Below are 19,400 nucleotides of genomic sequence, written 5' to 3'. Positions count from 1 at the left end.
CCTGGCCTCACTCCCTCAGGAACTCTGGGCACTGCCTGGAAGAAGAGGAGCCTGAACTATCAAGAGGCAGCCAAAGCCCATGGAGGAGTCAGGAAGGAACAGTTCCCAGGGCTTGTGCTGAGCAGTTTGCAGACAGTAGGTACCTTTCCACTTGGCTCAAACCTTTTCTCCCTATGGAGCTTCTCTTGGCCCCCAGGAAGTCCAGAAATACCCGCTCCCCCCGTTCTGCTCCCCCTCCCAGTCCCCTGGATATAATCAGTATGAAAATCTACCAAAATCCCTTACCTACTCCAGTTCAGCAACAGCTCTGTAAAGGGGGTTCTTTCTGCGGAGTTTCAACTCACCCCCTTTGTCCTGCTTCCTGCCCTCACATGCTCTTCCATCCTTCCGTCTCTCCTTCCCTCTGAGCCTCCCTGGGTCTGCACCTTTCTCAGGGACCTTCCCACAAAATCCTCAGGTAGCCCATTGGCTTGTTCCCACTGTGTCTCAGTGCCCCCACCTCTCCCACCCACAATTCACAAAGCCAAACCCTGATGCTTTAAATCCATCATTTATTGCCCACAGTTCATTAGTATTACATAAATCACAGAGATTGAGAAATTTTCTGAGGTTAAAAAGACACTGCAAAGTAACCTGGATATGGCCAAGGCATGTGTACTGGTGCCTCATTCACACAGATCCAGGGCTGGGAAACCACCTTGCTTCTATCCACTGGATTCTTCTCTCAGAACCCCACCCTTCTGCCAGGCTGGAGCCCCAGGACAGGAAACAACCCCCCCCCCCCCACTCACAATCAGGAAGTGGAAAGGGTCTGTCAGCCATCTGGACTTAGCAGCCATCTTGACATCTTGGGCTTTTGGTCCCTGCACACTCAGCTTGCTGACTGGAAGTGGGAGAAGCGCATCCCACTGGAAGTAGAGAAGCCTTTGGAAATGTCTGAAATGATGAGAGTAGGGTTGGGCACATACACCAGGATTGGGGAACCAGTTGCAGATATGCCCTGTGTTCTGGCACAGCGGGGCTAGCCAGCCCCACCCTGACTGTGGGTTCTGGTTCAGCCTCCACCCCAGGCAAGAAACAATCTTCCCATGAGGCCTCCCTTCTTCTGGCCTCAGCAGAGTGGAGGATGGATGTCGGCTGAAAGTTTCTCTTCACGGTGTCTTCCACAGCCAGACCAGGGCTTCGCAACATGGCCTGCTGAATCTCTGTCACCATCACCTAAGCTATAAGGACCCTTTGCCACCACCATCCCTTAGCTCACCTGAAATTGCATTTGGGAGCATGACCAGAAATCATCCAAAGACAATGGAAGTAGGTTATGAGATGAAGAGGCCACAGGGCTGGGGCTGGGCTGGGGCAGCCGGCACAGAGGGGGAGTCGGACAGACCCCATCTCTGCCAGGCCTTTCAAAGGGGTGGGAGTGGAGCTGGGGTGGACAGCTTTGGTCCCAAGGTAAAGTGCACAAGAGTAAGACCCAATGAGACGAGGGACAGGGTGAGCTTGAAGTGAACTTTGCAAAAGAGGATCCCGATATACCCAGCCCCCCATCCCTGGCACACTCACATTATGGCGGGAACAGCTAAAACATACCTGCCCCTCCAATACCACGGCACCCCCTCCCTCTGCTGTTTTGTCTTCCAAGCTTGTCTCTGCCTTCTCTCCTTCCTGATGGGCAGTGGGTGGGCTGCTCCTTGGGAGAGTGGGGGGCCCTCAGGCCAGAGCCTGGCTAGGAGGTGACGGCAGCAAGGACTTCTAGGGGCATGCCTGGTGTCAATACCTGCGGAAATCCACCTCACCACAACTCCCCCAACCCTAACGGCAGTGAGAGCTGCCCGCGGCCACGCTCTTGCTGCCCTGTACCTGCCTTTTCCTGCATGTGCACGTCTTTACCTCCAGCCAGGTCTCTCCCCAGGTAGAGTCACCAGGGTAGGGGAGGCCCTGTGGCTGCCGAGGGCTCCTTCCAGATGGGGTCAGGTGAGGGGTGCGTTGAGACCCATGCTGCCTCCTTTGTGGGCCTTTCCAATGAGGGGGTTACCCTGTTTACCCCCCCCTCAGGCCCTGCTTTCCTCTGAAGAGTTCTCTTCTTTCCCGGCTTGCAAATGGAAAGGAGACGACAGCCGGCAGCAAACAGCGTCAAGGCCAGTGCAGGGTGAGAGGCGGCATGCGGGTGTGGCCCCCTACTCAGGCCCAGGCCTCCTCTTTCGGAACGGTAAACTGTTTGGCAAAGGTCAAATGCTCCCAGGATGTGGGGTCACATACATAAAGGCAAGGTCCAGGTTCTGAGGCCAACATCTGGTCATTCCCAAAGGGGTCCACCCCTTTCCCAGTCCAGTGTCCACGTTGGGAGGTGCCTGGGATGACCAGTATCTAAGCAGGACAGGCCAAGACAAGGTCTAGCTGGAAGAGCAGGTGAGAACCCCTTGATCCAGTCCTCTGGTTCTGGGCAGAGAGTGAAAGTTCAGAGAAGGGAGTGGATTTGTCCAAGGTCACGCAGCCCATTCGTGCCAGAGCTGAGGCCTGCCGTTCTTGGGTTGATGCTTCCTCTCTGATAGGTGCTTAGAGATCTGGCCTCCAAACTCTCAGGTGTGAGACCCTTCTGCTCAGGAAGCAGTGAGATGGGGCAGGAATCATCGGGGGCTGGCGAGGCCCCTCTGACGGCAGTCAGCCCAGGGCCAGACCCAACGCCCAGCTTCCAGCCTAGGAGGATCTTCCAAAAGGTGGTGCCCAAAAGGAGGATCTTCCATAGTGCAGAAGTGCACCAGAGTGCGTGCCCGTGGCTCTGGCCTAACACTGTTCCTTCTTGGGGTTTCCTGCCTGGAGCTGGGGTCATCTCAGGGGCCTCGAAAGGATCAGGGCTCCAATGAAGGGTAACACCAGCCCCAGTGTATCACTGGGCTTCATGCAAAGGAACTGGTTCTGCAAGTGTGGCATGGATGAAGGCCGGCCAAACTCAGAGCCAGATGCCCATGGAAACTTCCAGAGGTCTCCAGTGCTCCTTCATTTCCTGGGCCACCTTCTGAGGAACTTAGTCATAGCTGCTTCGTCCTGTGAGGTGTAGACTGCCTCCCCTCCCCTCACTACCCCTGCCCAGCCCAGGGAGACATTGGTTTTGGCCACAGTAATATCCTAAATCTACCAGCCTAGCCACCAAACCAACCAGCTTCCAGAACTACTCTTATTCCCACCACTGTCCACCTGCTAGCAGTCTGGGCAGCCGCAACCAAGGCTTGATTCTGATAAAAAATAAAAATAAAAAAACACAAAGTATAAAAGGATCCTAATTCTACCCCGTGGGCACTCTACAATTTTTTAGCTTCACACATAATCGTGTGGAGTAGAGTTTTGACAACCCCATGTAAGGCCCAGAAATGCACTTGATTATTTTTGATAGGAAACGTGTCAGAATTCCTCTCCCTTATGTTAACATGTGAATAGATTAGTCTCCCTACCACTGTGGATGGAGACCCCCCCACCCCAGGTGGCCCAGGACTGGTGGGGTCAGCATGCCCCTCCCTGCAGGTGCAGCCCAGAATCCTCCTTCCCTGCCCACACATTGTTGGCCTGGACAACGCTGCGTCCCCAGGCCAGCCGGCCACGACTCACAGCCCCTTGTTGTACACCACTGTCCGGCTGCTCGTGGCCCGGGCAATCTCAGGCTCTAACTGGGATGTTTCGATCTGAGGAGAGAGTGAGAATAGAGGGAGGCAAGGTGAGGGGACAGAGGAGGGAAGAGGCGAGTGGGGAGCTGGGAGTAGCAGCTAGGACTACCCTAGAGCCCACAGTTCTCCCCCCACCCCCGCCCTGCCTCTGGCACTTCAGCACTCTGGCACATGTGCCCTCTAATGACACATCTTCCTTCTTTTCTGCCCTCCTGCCCAGGGGCTCACAGTATCCCTTCCCGCCCAGGTCGTGCTGCTTCCTCTGACAGCGTGTCCATGGGGGTGAACATCTTATACCCTGGTCTCTGAGCTCTGTGTTTTCCTCATCTCCAATGACCTTGCCCACTGCACTGCACTGCACAGACTGCCTCCCAGGGCCACACCCTGGACCTGGTCACCATCCAGACTCCTTATAGCCAAACTTCACTCTCTCGGACCCAATAGTCCCCTATCCTTCCAACACCTCACTCACACTCCCCGCCTGTTTGTAGACTACCAAAATCTCAGGCTCCAGACTCCCAACATCTCACATCCTCCCCCTCTAACCTGGACACAAGGGCCCATCACTTCAGCCACTCCCTAGCCCCAAGGTCCTTCCAGCCCTGACTGGCAGAAGTTCACTTTGCAGGAAACCAATCATACAGCCACCCTGTCTCCACTTGAACCTGACCATCTGAGGCCATGCAACATTCACCGTTTGACTTTGGCTGGACCCTCCCAGTGGCCAGGCAAATCCCTGGACCCTGGCCACATGGCCGGTCACCTCTCCGTCCCATTCTCCACAGAGGCCACCCCAAACGCTCAGCTTCCCACTCATCCTGAGCAGAACAGCCTTCTTTGTACCAAAGAGGAAAAGTAGAAGGCATCAGAAGGAACCCCTCGGGGTCCCATCATCAAACCCACCACCTTCCTGTGTCCACACTCTGCTCTACATTTGCCCTCCTGCTCCCCCAAAGCAACAATCCCTTCCTTCAGAAGCAGATCTCCATGAGCTCTGTCTCCCCCTTGCTCACTCCCGGAGCCCACTCTCTGACTGTCTTCCCTCTTTCCCATCTTTTCAGTTCACTGACTCCTGCCCATCAGCATTTCAACACAGACCAGAACCTTCCGTCTGAGAAAACCTCCTCGTAACCCTGCGTCATGCTGTAGCTACTGCCCGCTGTCCCCAGCAACCACATTTCTTTAAGGTGTTGTCTACAGTGGCTGTCTCCACTTCTTCACCTTCCACAGACTTTTCAACCCACAGCAAATCTGGCCTGTGTTCCCACAACACTCCACAAAAATCTTTCTCTCCATGGTCACTGCTGTTCCCCTTTTTGTGACATCTAATGGACACTTCTCAGGGTCCCCAGGGCTCAGTCTGGCTGGGCTCGCTTCCCTGTACACACACCCTGGGTGACTCAATCTTCCTGGTGACTCTCAGTTCGGAGGAGTCTCCAGCCACGTTTCTCCCGGGAGCCTCAGGCCCACAGCTGACTGCCTACTAGATCTTTCTATGGATGTCTCACAAGCACTTGAACTCAACCCATATAAAATGGAACTGAATCAACCCCTGCCCCAACCCAGCTCCCCACACTGCCCCCCCATGGTGCTCCGGCCAGAGACCCTGGGGCCTAGCCAGCAGGTGTCACAGACCAGCTCTGCCTGCGAAGAGCTCAGTCATGCCCAGGCTGTGCATGTCAGAGGCCAGACAAGAGGGAAGTGGTGTGGATGAGAACTGGTGGGCATACCAGAGTTCCTGGAGAAGGGGGCCCCTTCTCCTGTAGTCCCTGGTACCCCAATACCCAGGCTTTGACCAGGTGAGAGGGCCAAAGAGACAGGAGCTCGGCTGGAGACCTGGGCCTCTTCCCCACCCCCCTCCTCAAACCGCCTCCTCTGTCCCCACCTCTGTTGGCCTCAGAGGCCCCTCCACTCCACCCGCTCCCCTCGTCCCCATGCTGCCACTGACACAATGCACAGCGCCCACGCTTAAAAATCTAAATGCTTTTGAAAATGTTTAACCTAGTTAGACAAATTAGCAAAAATTTGTGCAAAACAATTTAGGTATTTAAAATATTCAATGTTTTTAAAAAACTGGAAAACTGTTCTTAGCTTTCAGCTGCAAAAACCAACAAAATATAACATCCCAGCAATCTTACCATGAGGTGTAACATAACCCTTCGGGAAAGCTGTTAAACAGCTACTGAGGCATCCTGGGAAATAGCACTTCATTTATTCAAATGCACATATGTCAGGCTTTTGCACCATATGTCATTCCAAGCTATTTACAGTAATAATTAAATCTTAATCAACGTTTAACCTCTGTAAAATGTTTGAAGAATCCTAATCACCCTTCAGACTGCACTAATGAAGGAGAAATATATAAACATAAAAGGAGAATGGTGCATAGATATCACGCTGGAAAGAACAGTAATTGCAAAATTGTATTTCTTTTAAATATAATCAGTAAATGATGTAAAGTAAGCCAAGGAGTATTTTAAGTTAAGACATCTTGGATGTCAGAGGTGTGAGCAGCTAATTTTGTTCTGCTACCCATAACAGATGTAGCATATTTTATTTTAGTGCCATTATTAGCAACTTCCCATGCCGGCTTTCACTGAAGCACTGAGGCCCGCATTAAAATCGGAGACGCTGCTCTCCACCACATGGAGGAGCACAGGCCAGGACCAGGGCCCACTCGGCCCACTCCCTGGAGAGCACTGGCCGGGGGGACCCTTCCAGTGGAGGCGGTCACAGACCCAGGGCTCCCAGGCTCCCCACTGTGCTGAGGGCGGCAGGTAGGAGGGAAGCATGGGGGAGATGCAGGAAGTGGGAAGGTTCTGGGGGGGGAGGTGACTGAGGCGCTCAGGAGCAGGGGCTTGGGGACAGAGCTGGCATTCAAGGCTTCTTCTCTCATTTCAATGCCATCGGCCCTCAAGTCAGCAGGTGTTGATGGCTGCCAACTCCATACACCGAGGCTGGGCACACACGGATGGATAAGATCAGCCCATGCCCTTGAGAAGCTCAAAGTCAAGGAGAGGAGTCAGATAGGAGAGCACATGTTCCCAGAGAGAAACAAAGTGCCTCGGAAACTGGGGAGGGGTCGGGGGTTCCCGTGTACTGATGAAAGAAAAAGGAAGGAAGGCTTCTCAGAGGAGGTGGGCTGGGAAGAAAATGGGGGATTTTGATGAGAGGGCAGGAAAAGCTTGCTAGATGAAGGGAAAAGCATTAGCTGGCTAGCACGGCCTGTTTGGAGTGGGCAATAGCGGGCATATGAGGTACGTGGCAGCGGAGGTGGGGCTGCGACAGGCAGACCCTTGTAGACCACGTGAAGGTGTCAGCCTTTTATCTGAGGGCAGCTGGGAGCCATGGAAGGATTCTGAGCAGGGGTGGGCTCCATTTTAGAAAGGTCTCTCTGGTGGCAGTGGGTATGGAGGACGGACTAGAGGGGTGAGGTGGCAGCTGTGGGAATGAGAGACAGGTGCCAGGTCCTGCCCTCTGATGCTGCCAGTGGAGCTGAGAGGAGGGTGTACGCTGGAGATCCTTTCTGAAGATGAAATCCATAGGAGTTGATGACCAATCCTATGTGGGGGTGAGAGGGAGGTGTCATGGATGACTGCGTTGGATGATTCCTGATTCTAGCTCAGGAGCTGGGAGGCTGGTGATGCCATTCTCAGAGGCAGGGGACACGGGAGGGGGACAGGCTCAGGTGTGGCCATGTTGAGTCCCCCAGGCGTAGAGATCTGAGAGGCAGACAGACCTTAGGTTCTGAAGCTCGGGGAAGGGGTCTGGGCAGGGGAATGAGCCCAGGGTGTGTGAGCACAGCCACAGCCCCCGGAGTGGAGGAGCTTGCCCAGGAGAGCAGATGGAAAGGGAAGGTGCCAGCCTGGGGAACAGGCACACTGAGGGGTGGGCGGAGGGAACAAACCCATGATGGTGGCCTTGGGGGACCGGCCCAAGGAGTGGAAGCAGTGACAGAGGGTGCCACAGAGAGATACCAGGCAGCATGGACACCAGAGTTTTCTGGGTGGTCCCAGAGAAGGCCAAGAGGCTTTGGTCTTGGTATCGGGATTTGGTGACCTCCAGAGTCCAGATTTCCTAAACTTCACTCAATGCTGACTGACCCCAGTCCCAGCCTCTCACTTCTGCCCTGGGCCAACTCAACGGGCCGTTGGTGAAGACCCCTCCAGCTCTCTGGCCACAGCTGGGGGTGGGGTGTCTTGAAGTCTCATGGGTGTCAGGACTACCAGGGGTCCTCGCATGGCCACTGGGCTAACGAGGAGGGCTGGGCAGGGATGCCTGGGCTGCCCCTTCCCCCACCCTTGAAGATCACCTGCCTGAGATAGGGGTGCTGTCTCCTCCATGGAAATCACATCCAGGGCACTGCTGGTAAACGAATGTGATTCAGGTCCTGGGTGAGGGCAATGGAGTGCCCTGCTGTAGCCCTAACCAACTCTGGGGTCCCTGAGGTAGCAACAAAGGGTTGTGCTATTCTCTTGGGGTCTGCCTGCTATTTGGGGGGGAGGGGCTGACGGGTAAGGAGCAGAAGCTGGCTGTATGCGCCACATGGGCCGCAGAATAAATGGGGCGGTGGCTCCAGGGCAGGTTGTGAAAGGAAGGAGGTGCCAAGACCCAGTGGGCGGAGTGGGTGCAGCACCAGCTCAGCAAAGGCTAGAGCCCCAGGGTAGTGGGCCGAGGCCAGCGGCTTGGTTCCGACCACAAATGAGCTCTGAGGGGCCCCTTTTGAGGAGAAGGTGATCGGACAAAGGGGGCTGGGCAAGGAGTGGCCACAGAGAGGAGTGACCCAGCCCCAGAATGCCCGTGGGGGACAAGCAGGAATCTGAGGGTCCCCAGATCCATCTGATGGACTTTTCCCCAGGCACCTGATAGACAGTCAGCAGGGGCCCTTGAGGGAAGGGGGTGTCTTGGATGGGGAGCCGGAGCCCTGGGGTGGGGGCTGCAGGCACCAGCAAGGAAGCTGAAGTTATCAATCAGCACTTGCTGATGGTACCACCCCCCCTCCCCAGAACGGGGGATGCCAGGAAGACGTGGGAAGCCCCTGCTGGGAACATGCCCACTCTGCTACGACGTAAGCAGTGTTGCCCTGTTGGCATTCCCTGCCTCTGAGGCAGAACCTGCACCCTCGCTCCCAGACAGCCTCATCTGGATTGCTGCCCCCACTGATATCCTAACCCCTAGCCCTAACCCCATCCTCCAGACCAGGCCCAGCTCTGCTGTCCCTCACAGCACACATCCCGGGACTCTGGTTGCATGGAAGGTCAGAGGCAGCCAACGTGCAGCAGCATCTCTAGTACCACGTCCCCAGCCTCCCCTGAGGACCCCAGGCCCAGCTGGCCCCAGGGTCCCCCAGAGCAGCCTGAAGGCCTTCCTTTGTGGTACAGGAAGGGTTAACCTTGAGCTATTTGCCTCTGTCTCCTGGCTCATCCTGGGTGGGGGGCCAGAGTCAGGAATGCATTTGGGGCCACCTCTGCCTCTGCAGCCTGGGAGCACACACCTGCAGCCAGCGGCTAGGATAGTTTACATATTTGAACCTGGAGCTAAGGTGCTGAGACGTAAACAGGAAACTGGATCCCTGGCCTGAGCCCCATTCTCAGGGGCTTTTACCTACTACAAAGAACTTCCTCCTCCTTGCCTTTCTTCTGGTGGCTTTTCTGCGTCCTTTTCAAAGGCACAGGGCTGGGGGTTGGGGTGTGTTCAGTGTGACCTTATGACACCACTCAAAGCAGCCTCTTGCTCCTGGCCAACGGTCTGGGACTCTGAGAGTCTGCAGGTGGTGACATTGACATGGGGTCCAACACCCAGGCTGGCATCTGGCTGACCCTGTGTGCCTGAGGCCTCTGCCAGGCCTGGAACCAACTTGCCTTTTGGGCAGCCACATCCCCGCCTTTCTCACCAGGGCTGGGCAGGCCTGAGGTCCTGCTCAGACACACACACACACACCAAGGCCCCGTTTTTTGGGAAGCTACCCTGAGTGGCGGGCAGGGGTGTTAGGCTGGGGATGAGGAGCAAAGCCTGAACCTGGACCCCTGAGTAGGCCCCTGGTGCTGGCTCTGGGCTCCCACTGCCTTCCCAATAAATATCAGACTCATTGGCTGAACACTCAAAGCCTTCTGGAACTTTCTCCTGGTTCCTCACCTGCTGGCTGCTCTCCATTTCCAGTACATTGTATGTTTAGGCTTTGAGGCCTGAGTCCAGCGATATCCTAATCTTCTAAGTCTGCCTCCTCCAGGAAGCACTCCCGATCTTCTCAGACCAAATCCAATGCTGCCACCTGTGATGCCCCTGGAACTTATTTCCATCTCCATCACATCCCAAGTCGTAGGCCAATTTGTACACTAACCATCTGTGAATGCAGTGGTCCCCTACCTCAGTGTGAGCTACTTGAGACAGCTCAGTATCCCTGTGCCTTGTGCAACATAGGTCCTCGATAAAAGTCGAATAAAATTAAACCAAGCTCCCCAAGTGCAGGAATCCTATCTTATATTAATATTTTTCTACCTCCCCTGTACAATGTGCACCCAGTGAATGTTCAGACTTCCTCCCCATTTTGGAGCTTAGCACTGTTCGTGGGTGCCCTCTGGTAGACCAATTTCAGAATCATTCTCTGTCCTCCTTAGCCTAGAGGCCTCAATATTCCCATATGTGCAATGGGAAGATTTTCTACCTCCTGGGGCTGGGATGAGGATAAGTCAAGAAATGGATAGGAGAGCCCTTTGGGGGCTTGAAAACCTATGTCCTGCTGCTTAAGGAAGGCAGGACTCCATGGTTATCCTAACGACCAGGCCTGGTCTTGCTTGCCGGCATCTCCTCACAGCTCACAAGGCTGAGCCCTTGCTGTGGGCCAGGCATGTTCTAAACACTTCACACATTATCGATGCTTTTAATCCTCTCAGTAGAAGCTTTGTACAACCAAGCCTCCTCCTTCCCTATCCTGAATTCATCTAGATGTTCTAGAAAGTCCCAGAAACAACCAAGGAGGGACAGACAGGTTGAGAGGTGGCCCTGCTGAGGCCTGTCACTGGGGTATGTGTGTGCATATTCGAGCATGTGCTTGAGTGTGGGCCTGTGTGCACATGCAGGTGTGGGGTAGGGAACAGGCAACATGACAGGTGGCGTTGGCGTTCCTGGGCTCCAAGTGGCTTTGCCATTCCCATCCATCCCTCCTGGGGGGTCCTGTGGGCAAACTCCAAGAAAGCAGCGGGCGGGGAGGCGGCAGATTTCTGATAGCAAAAATAGCTCACTTTGGAGTTCAGTAGGGACTGATTAAACTAGTAAATGAGAAAACCCCCAAACAAACATCTCCAAGCAAAGTAGGAGATGGATTTGAGATTGGAGGGGAAGAGGCCCCTGCTCTGGGAGATGGTGAACACCTGTGGACTTCGGAGGAACACAATGTCCCCTAGGCATTGCCTCTAGCCTCACATTAGCCCTGGAAGAATGAGAAAGCAGGAACCACCGTCAAGGTGAGCCCAGGTAAGCCATGCTCCGATTAGGTACTGATAGAGAGTGCCAGCTCTCAGCTTAGGGTCACCCTATGTGTTGAGGGAGGAAGACAGGATTATTGTCCCAAGGAAGGAGATGGGACACAGGAAACACACCACGAGAGGCTACATGTGTGAGGTGAGACAGTTCCCGCTGGGGCACATCAGGGAGGACTTCCTAGAGGAGGTGTCATTTCTAGAACAGTTTGAATGAAGACCTGAGCTCATTACCAACTCATCTGAATTCTTGGTTGGGAGTTCAAATGCTTTCTTGGAGAAAGAGACGCAAGCTCAGGGAGATATTTGCTTCTGGTAGGTTACAACTACCAGCCAAGTTTGTTCAGCAAAACCATAATTTTCCTCAAGGCTGGTGAAGGGCAGAGACGTGGTGGAGGTGCTGATACCCACTGGGAGTACCCATACTCTTTTCCCACACAGGGAGGGCATGCCTCTTTGTTTCTTAGCTCTGAAAGCTGGAGGGGGAGAAGGGACAAGTAAGGTGTGAGGAGGGAGAATAGGAGTGGCTGAGCCTGACCCTCAGGTACCTCATCTACAGCAAGGGCTTGGCCTCTAAGAATAAATGGTGTAAGGACATGAGAAGGGCCTGTGCCTTTCTCAGAACATGCTTCTAGTGCCCTCGTAGACCCTCTAGAGATGAGGTGAGGAGGAACTGGGCTGTGGGGCGGGGGTGGTGGTTGGCAGAGCTGCCATGGAGGTTCTAAGAAGGAAGCCCTGGGGGCTCTGATGACATCTTTTCTTCCAGTCAAGGTGTCTGACAAAAGCTGGAGGGGCAGAGGGAGAATGGGAGGGGTTCCCCAACTGATGTGTCACAGAAAACCGAAGGGCAGAAGCCAATGAACACACAACTGCAGGGCAAACAGGCCCAATATGATACAACCCTGGCTGCTAGTGACTCTCACCCCTGGTTCCCACTCGACCCCTGCAAAGCTGATACGGGGAAGAGAGACACACACACTTGCACAGCCCCAGCCCTACAGAAATACCTAGGGCCCTCTCTTCCACCTGCAGCCCAGCCAGAAGCACGTCGCCCCATCTTTCCTATCCCAGCCCTTACTGCTGCGGGGAGGCCAGAAGGAGCTGAGTGAATGACGCTCTGAGGAAGGCTAGGATCTACCCATTCACCATTTGGCACCATTCTTGTGCCATGCCTGGCCCAAGAGGGTGGCTCTCAGAGAGCCCACCCATGCTGCAGTCAAGACATCTGAGGGTCAGCATCTGACTTAAGGTTACAAAGCCCACACTGTCAGCTCTCCCAATCGAGGACCAGGGCCTGGTCTCTTGGTTTCATTTCCAGAACCCTAATGGGCAGAGCCAGGAATAAAATGAGTTCCAACACCTTATCTTATGGCTGGGGAAATGGAGATCTTTGAGGCCAAGACCCAGGTCAGACGAATAGCTGAGGCTAAGGAATGCCATCACGAGGGGAGGAGGACAGTTCTGGGGGACATGGGGGGACCCTCAGCCCCAACCTTACCTAGGGACAGGGCAGAGTCCCCACTCCCCCAAGACTCACTCATTCACAAAAGAGCCCCAACTTTTCCTGTGGACACATTTCAACCTCACCAAATCAGCTAATTATTGACAGTTGGTGAAGAGGAGATTTCACTTTTTCCTCCTGTTAAACTGCTCCTAATTAGTTCCCTGTCACCATGGCTGGCTCGCCCGCCCGCCGCTCGCCGTTCACGCGGTAATCCCGCTGCACAGTGCCTCATTAACCTTTTGCTCCTCTCCTGCCGCCTGCCAACAAGATGAAGACAAAAACAGATTGTTGAACAATGGCTCCGGCTTGTATGTGCAGCCCTGTTCCCCAGCCCCCGAGCTCCCAGGGGAAGAGTGGGGGAAAAGAGAGGGGAATGGGGTTGGGCGGGGAGCCCGAGAGGAATCCAGGAAAGGAGAAAGAGGCACAAAGACAGACAGAAACAGAAAAAGGCAGGGATGTGGGGAGAGGGTCTTGGCCAAGGTACTGCTTCTTGCTCTGGGGAGACATGAGGTTCATTAAACAGGATTAGAAGCGCTCCCAGGTGGGGGACACTGGCTGTCAGAGTTGGGGGGACAGTCATATCCCCTGGTCCAGCCTCTTTTGGCAGCCAAGCTCGTGGGCTTGGAGACTGGACCCTGGATGCCTCCCTCGAGGTGCCAGAGTCACGTGTGTATGTGTGTGTGTGTGTGGTATGTGGTGTGTGTATGTGTGTGTGGTATGTGGGGTGTGTGTGTGTGTGTGTGTGTGTGTGTGTGTGTGTGAAGCTGTTCTACAAATGACTCCTCCTCCAGGACATCCACCCTGATGAGCCCCAGCAGGAACTTCTCACCTCAAATGTGTAGACTCTGGTGGTGTGTGTTTCCTATGTCCCATCTCCTCGGGACAACAGTCCTTTCTCCCTCCTTCAACACACAGGGCGTCCGTAAGGCTGAGAACTGGCACTCTATCAAATGACCACATTTGCCTAGAACCCAGAGCCCCAGTCTCCAGGGAGTGCAGGGCCAAAAGGCCACCACAAATCAGGCCCCACCATGCCATGAAGGCCTCCACAGCTCACCTGACCTCGAGTTGCCCCAGGGAAGCTCTAGCACAGCCCTCTGCTTTATTTTTATTGTAACTGTACCATCACCTGATGTTTCTTGTTTACTGGGTTTCTGTCCACTCTACCAAAAGAGAGGCTCCCTGAGACTGAGGGCTATGCCTTGGCCCAACCAGTTGCAGGAAGAAGGGGAAAGCACCCAGTGTCTGTGGGGTAGGGAAAAGACTCTGGGTGTGACGGGCTCATCCATGCTTGGCATGGCCTAGCGGAGTCAGCCTTGGCCAGTGCCCCATAGCCTACACGGGCTGGTCACAGGGTCCACCAGGGCAGACCCCATGGTCCCTACATGGTGATGGGACTGGGGCCCAGAAGGGAGGCCACACCTTGCGCCCCTGTTCTCGCACCCAAGTTCCTAAGGAAGTTCCCTGCCCCAAGTGCTGGGTTAGAGACCAAAGGCTAACGAACACGCACTCCAGAAGGTCCCTGTGAAGGTGGATACAAATTTCTAATGATGGGTAGGAGGGCTGGTGGAGGGCACTGCAATGGTCCTGTTGATACATTAGCGGGGAGCCATCTAGGGCTCAGACCTGGGCCTTCTCATTTTATAGTGAGGTGGAGGTGGGCAGGGGAGGGTGACAGAATCCTTCTGTGGTACAGAGTTCACTCCATTGTTACCAGCTTTACACCTTGATGTGCCTCAGTTTCTTCATTTGTAAACAGGGAATAATATGGGGATCTACCTTGTAGGATTGACACTTTCAGGACCCCCATTTCCTAGACAACCAGGCCCCTCTACTTACTGGGCTCAGGGACCCCATTACTGCCCTCTCTCCAGGCTCCCAATCCCCAATTTACAGAACACCAAGTGAATGAAACTTTCTTGGCTGTTCTCCAATGGTTTCCCATCCCTGAGCTCCCTTCTCTGAACAAAGAGAGAAACATGACTACCATTTTGCCTCGTAGGCTGCCTTGTCTGGCTATATCACCGTTTCCAAGTTTCATCACCTCCTTCTGGTCCCTCTGCAGCAGCTCACTTGCAGAGAGCCCCCTCTGCCTTGAAATGCCCTTGTCCTCAGCGTCTATGAAGCCACTCAGTTGGGGTTCTCCCTTTGCCCTGGCTGCCCCTGCCCTTTCTTTACACCTTTCCTTCCCCCCTCAGTGACCTCACCCCTTCCTCAGCTTCAGTTCCCCCCATGCACCTAAGGTTCCATGTCTCCAGCCAAAATCTCTCCCCAGAGCCAGAGACACACATGTCTGTCTGGACACCCCTTGACAGTCAATAACATCTGGGACCTGAAGGACACTAGGATTTAACACAAGGTATACAGAGTTTCCCAGCATGCTGCCTGGCCTAATAGATGCTTGGCAAATGCTAACTATTATTTGCAATTTTAATTTTAAAATTAACACCATTTCAATAGGCAGAAACACTGATTTGAAAAGAGCAGACAAAACTCTCATGCAGGGATTGAAGTTCTTTCCTCAACCTCTGGGGTTAGTAGGTTGGAAACCCCACACTAATCACCACAGGCCAGCCAGGCGAGGAACCAGTTCCTAAACGCCATCTCCAAGTCCCCTAATTAATTCATGTTCCAGCGATTATTCCTGTGGACAACCTTGGTGGCTCCTGGCAAAGCTGGGTCAGCTCAAGCAAGCCCAGACTTACTGTGGCCTATCCCACTGGCTTTTGGGACATGATCCTCACACAGCAAAAGTTGTGCCTTGTTAGAAAGAATTCATTGGGAGGATGAATGGGGGAACGAGGTCCCCTCAGGCAAGTGGCTGATGGCCTTGGTGCTGTAGGCCACAGAAAGGCCTCAAAACACCCCATAATGCCCAGGCCCGCCCGCATCCTACTGGGGTTGATACAGGTAAGGAGGGGGCTCTGTAAGTCATGTTCCTAAGAACAGACTTACTATACAATAACTGAATTCTCCCCAGTCTAGAGGAAGAGGCCTGGGTTGCAATGAGAGGGACTTTGGCTAGAAACCCAGAAGAACAATGCCTCTTTGAGGCAGGCAAGGGGGAAGAGAGGAGCCTGGACCTAGACATAGAGCCTCTGTGAGGCCAGGGCTGCTCACTTAGACCACTTCCTGCCATCTCTCCATGATCTGCCCCAAGGAACACCCATCAAACACCCACAGCACTCCTTGAGTCTTCCCCACCTCAGGGCGCCCCCAGCTCTGCCTCTCTCCACTGCCGCAAGCAGGCCAGGTGGTGGCGTGAGGGAAGAAAGTCCCACAGAAGCAGCAAATGCAGCATTTCCCTGGAGCTCTAGACTGGGAGTGGCCTCTGGGGTTTCCTCCCATATCAGCACTGGCTTCTGTGACTTTGGGCTGGTCCCCTGGCTGCCCTGGGCCTCCATTTCCCCAGCAGAGCCAGCAGGGTGGTAAACTGATGACCTAGAAAGCCCTTCCAGCAGGGATAGTCTCTGATTCTGTACTGTGGGGTTGGCCCTGGGTCCTTCCCCTATGCAGACCGTGGAGCCATGACAGCTATTTGAAGCTTCGGAACACAGGGGTGCCCCCAAGCGCACAGGGCCCTGGGACCCTCGCTTAGAATCTCGGACTCAGCCCAACTGGACAAACAGAGCGGCTACAGGGAGTGCCGGGCCCAGCCCAGCCCAGGGTGGGGATGGCAAGACCACCGAGACGTGCCCTCCCTCCCATTTCCAGAATGTCCAGCCAACCTGGAGCCCTGGGATCCCTCTGGACTCCCCAGGCATCAGGTAACAGCTGTGCAGCTTTTACGGGGGGTGGGGGGGAGAGGGCAGAGGGGTGTCTCTGGCTGTAGGACAAGGCTGGGTCCTGTGGACATGACAGTAACTGTAGGGACTGATCACACACCAGGTTTCCCGCCCCAGTGTGGTTTGGCCCCCAAGATAGGAGGCCAGCCAGTCATAGCTTCCTCTGAAAACTTGGGGGCTCAGTGGAGGGAAACAACGCCAGTCCTTACCCTCCTAGGACCACGACGCTGCAGGCAGGGTCACCAACTCCTCCTGCAGACCCTGGGCTCCAGCCCTCACAGTCTAGGTCTCACACCCAGGCCCCTTCATTTCACCTTCCCTGACTTCCCTCTGGAAACCAGTATCCCTCCCTCCACGTTTCTCTCAAGGACAGAGCAGGGTCAGTCCTGCAATCGCAAATTCAGCAGTGCCCATCTCTGGCCACAGCCTCCATCTGCCCACGAGCTCAGTGACTCCAAATGCCAAGTTCACTCTCTGACCCCCGGGCCTGCCTCTCCATCACACCTTGCTTTCCCACCAGCTGGCTTGCCCATCTTCACCTCCCACCCCCCAGCTAAGATTCCAGCGTCTGCTGCTTTTCCTGATTGCCCATCAATGTCCCGAATGCCCCACCAAGCTGGAGGAAACCGGCTGAGGGAGCCCTGTGGCCCCTCCAGGAGCTGGCTCCCATCACCTCTGGGTAGACAGGCCCTGGTCACAGCCATAGGCCTGTGTCTCTCTCAGCTTTTCCCTCTGCTGACCCCCCTGCACTGCCCACGAGGTTCTCTGACTTCCTTGGTCAGTTGTCTCTCCCTCTCACTCCTTTGAGTGTCTAGGACCTCCCCCTTCCCCACCCTCTTGCTTCCTCCCCACTCAGTCGTAAGGACACCAACCAGAAGCTCTCAGAACCACTTCCTTGGCCTCACCACCCCTGGACTGCATCCGCCTCCCCATGGCTCAAGTAGGGAGGGCGTTCTCCCCGCCCAGGTGAGTCCCATGAATCCCTGTCTGTGCTCTGCCGCCCCCTTCATGCACTCAGCTCTCCCATTCTCCTCCTCCCACTTGTCTTGGTGCCTTCCCTTTTGCATTATACAAGCGCCACTCTCCCATTTAAAAAGGGGAAAAACAAACAAAAGTCTCTTGAGCCCACACCTCAGTGAGGGTCTGTTTCTCTTTTTTTCCTTGGCACCAAGCCTCTGGGCCTAGCGTTCGCTCTGCCCCCTGGGTTCCTCGCCCATCCGCTGAGCCCGCCCCTCGGGACAAGGTTTGCCTTCACTGCTTGAGAAACTAACGGACATGCTTCCACCTCACAGAGCTTCACCTCTCAGGAGTGTCTGACTCTGCGGTCAGCCTACGCACCACCCCTGAATCCCACTTGGCTCTGTCCTTACCTCACTGCTCACTCATCCTTAGACACCACCCCTGTCCGGGGCCCTCTTTTCTCCACAGCCTCCCTGCCTGGTTGATCCCACCCAGCACCCTCGATTCCATTCCTGTTTTTATGCTGGTGACCCCACTTCTGTCCCCCAGACCCAGGGCCAACTTCCCCCAGGCTCCTCAAACCCCACATGTCCACCCAACTCAACAACACGCTGTCTTCCATCAATCCGGCCCCTCCTCGTGTCTCCATCTTGTTACATAGCACCTACCGCTTCCTGGTTGTTCACAACCAGAGAGCTGGGCGCCTGTCCTGTGGCTCCCTTTCCCTCCCACACATGCAGTTCATCTATTCCGATGAAGCTGCCTCCTAACTCTCTCTGAAAGGACCCACTTCTCTCAATGCCCACTGCCAACAGCCTGGTCCAAGCTGCCATCATCTCTCGCTGGACGCTCGCCACAGCCTCCTGATGGCTCCTTCTCCTCCAAAGCTCAAACCCAGCCTCACAATACAGCCCCGGGACCGTTCACTATCGGGAATCTGTGGTCCTGCTTTCCACAGTCCTTCTGATGACACTGGCCCTCCTGCTTTGGCTTCCACGTTTCCGGCACCAGCTGGGCCCAGGCTGCCTTACCTGGCACATCTCACCTTGCTCCACTCTCTGCTTGAGAGGTAGACTTTCCTCAGCTCGTGGAACAAGTGGAACGCTGCCTCACCTCAGAAACTTCACTCCAGCTGACGCTAGCCTATGTGTTCTCTCAGTCCACGCTACACACCTGGCCAATTCTAGCCCATCCTCCAGGCCCCAGGAAACGCCACTTCCCTCCAGGCTCGGTTTGGGCCCCCTACTGTCTTCTCCCACACCCAGCTGAACTGGTCCCCTCCTAACACTCCTCACCCTTCATTTTCTATTCCCCATTTCATTGTTTTGTTCACTGCTTGACCTCAGCTCTGAGAGGTCAGTCTCACTTATGGTTCTAGCCTAGTGCTAAGGAGGCAGCACTGAATAAGTACTTGTTAATTATGGCCAAACTGTACCCTCCCATCCTGCCCTTGAGCCCCTGCCCCACTGACCTCTGACATCTGTGGGAAAAGGCTGATGGCCAGTGGCAGGGCCAGGCCAAAAGCTGCCAGGCACACGAGGCTTTGGACAGGGAGGAGCAGTCGGGGCCGCGCCTGCAGGAGAGCCGTCCTGTGGGGGAGAGAGACGGAGGCAGCCCTGTGAGACCTGGAGACAGGGTGAGCAGGCCACTAGCCACCACACTGGGTCCTACTCAGAGTCCCAGGGCCAGGGTAGCATGGTTCTGGGCCAGTGCCAGCCCGTAGCTAAATAGTTGTGGTGGAATACTATCTCTGGGGCCTCCCCTAGTTGGCACCCCTCTCCCCAGGTCTTACCCTGCAGGACACTGCTGGTTGAACACTCAACCATAAACCATAAATGAGCACTTGTAGGGGCCCCTCCTGCACTCCACGTGTGCCCAGCCCTGTGCAAAGTTGGCCACATGTTGGGCAGATAGAGGAGGCTGTTGGCTCCTGCTCCTGGGGGGACACACAGGAGAGTAAAATCACCCTTGAAAGCAGCGCGTAATGAACTAGCAAACAAACCAGAGGAGATGC

The 19,400-nt window shown here is 54.9% G+C and overlaps 1 protein-coding gene across 4 annotated transcripts in view; it reads right to left on the bottom strand.

Moving 5' to 3' along the window:
* Positions 1-533: 533 nt before the first annotated feature.
* SFXN5 (sideroflexin 5) overlaps positions 534-19,400 on the bottom strand; it is a 110,245-nt gene continuing 91,378 nt past the window's right edge. For 2 of the 4 annotated variants that reach the window (XM_081069405.1, XM_081069406.1), the window contains exons 13-14: positions 18,858-18,975; positions 534-3,677 (exon numbers count right to left, since the gene is read on the bottom strand). In XM_081069405.1, the coding sequence (XP_080925531.1) occupies positions 3,600-3,677; positions 18,858-18,975 (196 nt within the window). In that variant the 3' untranslated portion in view covers positions 534-3,599. The remainder of the gene's footprint in view (positions 3,678-18,857; positions 18,976-19,400) is intronic. The other 2 variants (XM_081069407.1, XM_081069408.1) reach the window with 2 other exon arrangements.

This window comes from Rhinolophus hipposideros (genome assembly GCF_964194185.1).
Source record: "Rhinolophus hipposideros genome assembly, chromosome: 12".
NCBI classification, from domain to species: domain Eukaryota; kingdom Metazoa; phylum Chordata; class Mammalia; order Chiroptera; family Rhinolophidae; genus Rhinolophus; species Rhinolophus hipposideros.
This window is presented reverse-complemented; position numbering and strand designations above follow the sequence as displayed.